This window comes from Nannospalax galili, unplaced genomic scaffold, assembly GCF_000622305.1.
Source record: "Nannospalax galili isolate Female #2095 unplaced genomic scaffold, S.galili_v1.0 scaffold2150, whole genome shotgun sequence".
NCBI lineage: Eukaryota > Metazoa > Chordata > Mammalia > Rodentia > Spalacidae > Nannospalax > Nannospalax galili.
The window spans coordinates 50,387-58,609 of record NW_008328002.1 but is presented as its reverse complement, the minus strand read 5'-3'; the positions used below and the strand labels follow the sequence as shown (position 1 = coordinate 58,609).

General features: G+C 39.0%; 1 protein-coding gene across 5 annotated transcripts in view; it reads left to right on the top strand.

Moving 5' to 3' along the window:
- The window catches only part of Tmem237 (transmembrane protein 237), a 39,902-nt gene that overhangs the window by 1,769 nt on the left and 29,910 nt on the right, over positions 1–8,223 (top strand). For 2 of the 5 annotated variants that reach the window (XM_008842141.3, XM_008842206.3), the window contains exons 2-5: positions 403–434; positions 1,001–1,011; positions 2,910–2,966; positions 4,973–5,104. In XM_008842141.3, the coding sequence (XP_008840363.1) occupies positions 403–434; positions 1,001–1,011; positions 2,910–2,966; positions 4,973–5,104 (232 nt within the window). The remainder of the gene's footprint in view (positions 1–402; positions 435–1,000; positions 1,012–2,909; positions 2,967–4,972; positions 5,105–8,223) is intronic. The other 3 variants (XM_029567332.1, XM_029567241.1, XM_008842087.3) reach the window with 2 other exon arrangements.

The following is an 8,223-nucleotide window of genomic DNA, read 5'->3' as shown; positions in this document are numbered from 1 at the left end:
ATGTTACATATAAGATGTGTTATATTTCTATGATAAATATGTAACATTATCTTCTAATACTTAACCATTAGAATGTAAGTTCCATAGAAGTGTTTTGTTCCTATTCTGAATACTACAATAGGCCAGGCCAGCAGGTAGAAATGTCAGAAGAAAAGAATTTTATTTGAAATGTAGAAATGGTAGACAAATCTAAACTCATCCATCTGATCTGCATCAGCCCCATCCCAGGTTTCACTGACAAGCACAGTTATCAAAAAAAAAAAAAAAAAAAAAATCCATTCTGTTTCTGTCACATCTTAACTAGCTTTTTAAAGACTAGCTTTGTGATATTTGAAATGCACGAAGGAAAGGTGCTCTGGGCTTGTTTTTACAAGTATTTTTTTCCTCTCTCCATCTCCATAGTGTCCTCCACGAGCCCTTCCTCCTGTGCCAAGGTAAATACAATGATTTCATTATTGAGCTTTAAAAATGTAAAATAAGTAAAGTAGAAAAATGTAATAGTGTCATTAAAGTCATAATGCTTCAGTAAACGACTTCATAAAAATTTAAAAGCCAAAAAATAAATCCGAAGTATGAGGATAACAGGTATAAGTAAATATTTAGAAAAGCTTTAATGGCAACATGATAGAATAGTGGACCATTCTGAATGTTCTAGTGCCTTGCTCATCAGAATTCTTGTCTTTATCCTCTTGTGTTTCCTAGAATAGTTTCTTCAGAGTTTAAGCTGATTTTAATCCATGAAAAAGAAGAGTTCTTAATGGGCTTAACCCACTTTATTAATAAATAGTAGGGAATATGTATAGTTTCAGAAAAATATTTTGTTAGCACTGCTCTTAAAAATAATAAGCTAGTTGATAAGTTAGCTGACATTGTGTGAAAGCTGGTTTTAAGTTTATGATGATGTAAGTCAATTTTCAGTCACAATAAAATAGATTTTTAATTAATAGTTTCCTTTTTTGTCTTTGTTCTGCTGATTAAATTTGGTCGGGGTCATGTGAAGTGCTATTCAAGGTGAGTTAGTTTACTATTAGTGTGAAAATTTCTAAATGTAGTATTTGGAGTTCAAAAATATGTGTGAAGGTGGGCATAGTGGCCCACACCTGGAATCCTAGTTCTGGGGAGGTGATAGTAGGGAAATGGTGAGTTTGAGGCCAGCCTAGACTACATAGTGAGGCCCTGTTTCAAGGAGAAAAGAGAAGTGGAAGCAGGGGGCTGGGGGGAGGGAGGTTGGTATACAACTATAGTCCCATCTACTTAACAGGCTGAAGCAGGAGAACTGCTTGAGCCCAGGGGTTCAAGGCCAGCCTTACCGTAGTGAGACCCTACCTCAAAAAAAAGTTTGGGGCCTGGAGAAACAAAAAGGGGTTCAAGGCCAGCCTCACCATAGTGAGACCCTACCTCAAAAAAAAAGTTTGGGGGCTCAGTGGTTAAGAGGACTGACTGCTCTTGCAGAGGACCCGGGTTCAATTCCCAGCACCCACATGGCAGCTACGAACTGTCCTTAATTCCAGTTCCAGGAGACTCCAAAGAAGCCCTCTTCTGACCTCCATGGCATAGCACGACGTGGGTGCACTCACATACATGCAGGCAATACACTCGTACACATAAAATAAAAATAATAAAATATAGTTTTAAAAAGTTTGATTTTAAAACTATGTATGGTATATAACACTAGATTGTGCATTGTTTTAAAAAGCATTTCATCTATGAAGTCCCCAGGATAACACTTAATTAGTTTATTTCTCTGTAATAGACAGTACCTTTCCTTTTTTTCTTTAGTCAGGATAGGCAAGGTTATGCTACACTAATCACCTCCAAAGTTTTAGTTCCTTAATATCATGCAAATTTATTAGAAATAATATTAGGTTGGGCTGATGGATGAACCATTGGGATGGCTTGGTGGGTGAAAGCACTTGCTACCTAGCATGAGGACCTGTTTGATCTCTGGAATTCAAGTGGTGGGAGGAAAGAACTGACAGTCACACACAAGGTATGACATGCACATTTCCACAAACATACCCACATGCACATACATATACACAAAATAAATAATTGTTTAAAATTTTTTGTGAGGCTAGAGAGATGGCTCAGCAGTTAAGAGCACTGACTGCTCTTGCAGAGGACCCAGGTTCGATTCCCAGCACCCATATGGCGGCTATGAACCATCCTTAACTCCAGTTCTAGGGGAATCTGAAGCCCTCTTCTGATATCCATGGCATTGCACGACACGGGTGCACTCACATACATGTAGGCAATACACATAAAATAAAAATAATAAATATTAAAAAATTTTTTTTGTAAAGAAAGAAAAGAAATACTACTAAATTAATTGTGAAGTTGACTGAGCAGCAGTCCAGAGCAGTTGCCTTTGTTAACGATGTCATGAGATCGAGGCTACTTTTTGAGGCTACTTTTGTCTTGGGCATTCTGTCTTTTTACATGAAGCTTCTTCATTTGACATGGCAGCAGGCTTTTTCAGTGTTTTGGCTCCCAAATGACATATATCACTTCTCCCATCCAAGTATTGACCAGGCCCCACTGTGCTTAGCTTCTGAGGTCAACAAGATCAGGTATCTTCAGTGGCCATAGACAGACACACACCACTTCTCCCCAGTCTCCTGGCCAGAACCAGTCTAGATCACACCTAAGTACAGGGGCTGGAGACTATGGGATTAGGCAAACACCTGTTGAGCCCACTTCCTATGTCACAGGTACAAACATTGCTAAGCAACAGTATGTTACTGGTACCACACTGTGGGCTCTCTTTGGCCTTATCAGTTTTTTACTTTTTCTCCTCATATGCAGAAGTTGGCAGAATCTAGAGAAAAGAGAGAAAAAAGATCTTCCCACAGGTTCTATTCTAGCTGTTCTCTGCTTTTTTTTCTACTGATTTTTTTTCTGTTTTACAGATGACATTCCACATCGTCATCCTAAGAAAAAGAAGTCCAGAACAAAAAGTACACTAGGTAAGAAGTTCTTCTGTGTTGTGGGAGAGATCAGAAGTTTTCCCAGGATCTCACATGATCACAGTTTAAAGAGAGACAAGGTCCCAGCAGCACCAAGTCACTGGTACATTGAGGACGGGGGCGCAAGGCAGTAACCTAGAGAGGAGCAAGGCATGTTCACAGATTAAAGATTAAAGTATTATGCCTCCTGAACTCAGTGCTTACAATATTGTTGAGCTGTTTAGGTCTTTTGTACCTAAGTGATTTTTTAAAATAAATATTTTATTTATTATTTTATGTGTATGAATGTATTGCCTGCATGTGAGTGTCCCCGTGTCGTGCAATGCCATGGAGGTCAGAAGAGGGCTTCAGATTCCCCTGGAACTGGAGTTAAGGATGGTTTGTAGCTGCTATGTGGGTGCTGGGAATCAAACCCAGGTCCTCTGCAAGATCATTCAGTGCTCTTAACTGCTGAGCCATCTCTCCAGCCCCCAACATAAGTAATTTTAAGTGATGCTTGGTTTTGGATCCCTGAACACAGTACTGTATTTAGAGACCTGAGTTCTTAACTCCCCTATTCTGTGTTAGAGCAAATTCCTGAAAGCAGGGCCACACCATCCCTGCCTTCAAGCTTCAATAATAAGCAGACCCATAAACCTCTTGTGTCCTAGTTGCCCTGGTCATCCTAGGTGTTCTGTTGGTAACTCACTCAACACATTCAGAATTGATCACTTCAATTGTCAGTTTTTACTTCATATTTATACTTTTGCTGATAATGAAACCCATTGTTTTTCTAGTGGGCTTGAACCCTCCATCTTGCTTAACTTCATTCTTTATTTCTATCATTTTACAAGTCTACAAAGTTTGGGTAGAGATGGTTTTTAATCCATGCATAGAAGGAATAACTTTCTGTATTTCTATATTGCCTTCACTCTTCATACAGTACTCTAGGTGTCCCTTAGAGACTGTTGTTTAAGTTATTTCATAATTTTCATTCCAAACAATGCTGTAGTTGTCAAGAAGTTATTTCTACATTATAGCTTGCTAGCTGCGAAAGGATATATTTGTTATTGATGTGATGGATTTTGCTAAATAGCCTTCTGTTATTTTCTTGCCGTCATAAAGTGTGAGAGTGTCACATTCTCTAATTCCTTTAATAATATTGGCAACATCAGTATTTAAAAATTTGAAGCTGGGTACTTGGGAGGCAAAGGCAGGCAGATCTCTGAGTTTGAGGCCAGCCTGGTCTACATTCTGAGTTCTAGGCCAACCAGGGCTATATAGCAAGACCCTGTCTCAAAAGAATTTTTTTTACTAATTCATTGAATGAAAAGTAGCTTATTTCTTGTTTGCATTTCTTAGCCACCTTTTTCCCCAGCGTTGGGGAAACCAAGGCACCCACATGCTAGGCAAATGATCTACTAACCTACCTCTCTAGCCCAAAGTTGGCATTTCTCTAAATACTAGTGAGGCTAAGAGTATTTTCATTTGTCAGTACATTTCTAGTTCTTCTTTTGTAAGGAATATCGATAGGCATGGTAAAATAGTCAAGAACAATTTAAGTCTGCCAAAATACGCTGAAATTCTGTTGAGATTTCACTCAGGGAAAAGATAAAACACATGGTCAAATGCGACCTGTAAATTACTTGTTAACTCCAGGTAATTCTCCAGACGAACTGAGCTGAGAGACCGATGAAATTCTTAAGGCAAGGGACTGCAGAGTTCTTTCTGGTGTCAAGGTTTACTATGTTTGCACCTTTCTGGAAGTTCTGACTGTTCTGAAGCAATTGCTCCTCTTTACTCCATTGCTCTTATTCTCCCCTTTCTTCCTCGGCTTTCCCACACTTCTTTCTAGTGTGGACCTAAAGCCCAAAGGTTTAGGTCAGGAGGTAGGAAGTCAGTGTTGAGGTAAGATTCAGAAAGAGAAAGTGTTACTGTGCAGAAAACAATGTGGTTATCCCTTTCCTACCTTTTTAAAATGCAGTGATCTCTGCTCAGGCTAACACGTTTTTTCTGTTTTCCTGTAGCTTCTTCGGAAGGCCTTGCTGAGCCTGGTGTTAATAGGCCATCTGAGAGCAATGAGTCACCAGCTCCAGTACTCAGGGAGTATCCAGAGGCTCCTGTTCAAAGGAGACAGAAGAAGATAAGGCCACCTCCTGGTATGTGAGGAAACTGAGGTTAGGTTGTGATTGTGAAATATGGTAAAAGTCTCTCTGCTCTCTTTTCCTGTCCCTCATCTGTTCCCCATAGATTTTTTTTTCCTTACTCCAATGACTTCAATCAAGAATGCCTTACAAGTCTCTTTTGGTCATATGTATGTAGAATAATGGAGGAGGAGTATAAAATTCAGGCCTAAATCAGAAAGCTCAGATCTTAATACATGTAAGAATATAGTCAATGAAATGGACATTTCAGATCAGTGGAGATAGGATGAATTCTGTATTAACTATAAGCTAATAAAACAAGAGCCACCATTTATTGAGTCTCTGTGTCTCAGGCAGTTTTCTCAAGGTAAACAAAATTGTTTCTGTGTGTGTGTGTGTGTGTGTGTGTGTGTGTGTGTTTTCTTATCAACTTGCCAATGTTGTTCTGTTTTTTTTTTTTCCCACATTAGAAAATCCAGTGTTGAACTGAGCATGGCACATACTTGCAATCCTGGCTCTCACAAGGTTGAGGCAGGAGGATTGCATGGTGGAGGCCAGCCTGGCCTACATAGTAAGTTCCAGGTCACCCTGAGCTACAAAGCAAGACCCTGTCTCAAACAAAACAAACAAAACACAAACAAAAACTCAATAAAAAATAAAACCTGGTGTTAATGGGAGTAGGTACAGTCATATACTAATAGGAATGTACATGGACACAGACTGTCAATTTCTAAGAGAAGAAGCAATTAAATATTTGATGTAATTAAAAGATGCTAGTTTCAACATTATTTGTAACAATAAAGCTGATAACCACCAAAACAATAAGATACCGGTTAAATAATCATGCAAGCCAAGAACAGGTTAGAAGGACTGTTAAAGTGAATTGGTATCATGAGGAATCATCAATGAAGTATTGAGTCAGAAACAAAGGTTTTAGAAAATATTTAGAAAATATATTGAGAGAGCCTCACTTTTATAAAACATATTTTATTAATTTCCCATAACAAATTACCATCAACTGGGAGACTTAAAGCAACCAACATATATTCCTTTACAGTTCTGGAGGATTAGCATTCAAAATCAAGCTGTCCTCATGGCCGTGCTTCCTGCAGAGCCTGTGGAGAAGAATCCTTCCTTGCCTCTTGTCACTTCTGGTGGTTGTTGACAGTCTGTGGCACCCTTGGCTATGGCACTGTAATGTCAATCTCTGCTTCGTCCTCACATTATTTCATTTGTATCTATCCAGATTTTCTTCATGTAGACACCACAACTGGATTTGTTATCCCTCCTAAACCAGCATGACCCCATCTTAACTTCATTATATCTGCAAATGTCCTCTTTCCAAATAAGGTTATGTTGATGGGTTCTGGGAGTTATGGCTTGAGTGTACCTTTTTTCTGCAGCACAGTTCAATCCAGAGCATAGTTTATGCATCCATACATGTAGTAAAAAAGCAGTGTTGACAGTGATTAGGTGTATTTTAGAAGGAAGAAGAAAGGGTGATTTTTATTTCTTTGTTATATTTTTCTCCATTTTCATATAGAGCATTGTGACTTTTATAATAATTAGAAAAGGACAAAGGACTTTATTAGAGTAAAACCAAGGAAAGTGAAGACTGTGAGATCAGCTTTTTCCTGTTGACATCAATTATCCCTGTGGATAATTTAATACAGTGTTTTCCATGACTAACTACTTGTTCTCTTAGAGAACAGCAGGTACTGATTATCTAGAAAAATTGCAGTGGTAGAGGAACAGGAACTAAAAAATGCAGCACGGTTTGAGGAGGCTTTTGCAGTGGGTGCCACAATGCCCAGGCACTGTGAAGAGAAGCCAAGCAGAGGAGGACAGAGAGAAAAACAGGAATGATTCTCGGATGAGCTTTACCTGGATGAGATGATTTACTTAATCACCAACATTAAATACAGTTTAATGAAAACTAGGCTTTAATAATTTGATTAGGGTATAAATTTGAAAATTGAGATTTGTGAAAAATGTCTGTAGGGAAATGGCTTAGCCATTTTCAGAGAATTCAGGACCTAGCAGGGTATAATGGCACATGCCTCTAATTCCACCAATTTGGGGGCTGAGGCAGATGGACCATGGGTTCCAGGCCAGTGTGTGCTCTATAGTGAGGGCCTGTCTCAAAAAGACAAAACCTAGCAACTGGCGAAATGGCTCAGTAGTTAAGAGCACTGACTGCTTTTGCAGAGGACTTAGGTTTAGTTCCTAGCATCCACGTGGTGGATAACAAAAGGTCCATAACTCCAGTCCCAGGAGATCTGACACCCTCTTCTGGCCTCTGTGGGCATTGCAGGACACAGGTGCACTTAAATAGATGCAAACAAAACACTCATAAAATAAAATTTTTTTAAAAAAATTAAAGATAAAAAACAGAGTTTTGTGCCAATGGAAACCTGTTACTTCTATAATGTACTCAGCCTTGTAGATCTAGCTGTCTATCGTTTTAGGATTAGTTTTTTTCTTCTCTTATAAGGTTTTACATGCCCTAGATGAGCCTCAAACTTGCTATGTAGTTGAGGATGGCCTTGAGCTTCTGATCCTCCTGCTTTACCACCTCCTGGCTGCTGGGATTATAGGCATGTACTACCACACCTGGTTTATTCAGTGCTGGGTATTGAACCCAGGGCCTTGTGCATGCTAAGCGAGTACTCGACAAACTGAGCTACTTTCCAAGGCCTAAATTTTTAGGAATTTAAAATTTTAATGTAAAATTTAAATATAAAATTAATAAATTTTATTTATTTTTTTATTTTCTGAGTGTATTACCTGCATGTGTATAAGTGTACATGTGTCATGCAGTGCCTGTGAAGGTCAGAAGAGGTCGTTGGATTCCCTAGGAACTGAAGGTACAGATGGTTGTTACATGCCATGTGAATGCTGGGAATTGAACTCTGGTTGCAAGAGCAACCAGTGCTCTTAATCACTGAGCCATCTCTCCAGCCTGAATTTTTTGAAATTTAAAGCTCTAATGTTTGTTTAGTTTTATCCAGAGTGACCATAGAGGACCGTATTGCCTGGATTGTCTTTCCAGGCTGGGCTGTGTGTGTGTGTGTGTGTGTGTGTGTGTGTGTGTGTGTATGTATGGAGAGAGAGAGAATATATGTAGTATATAC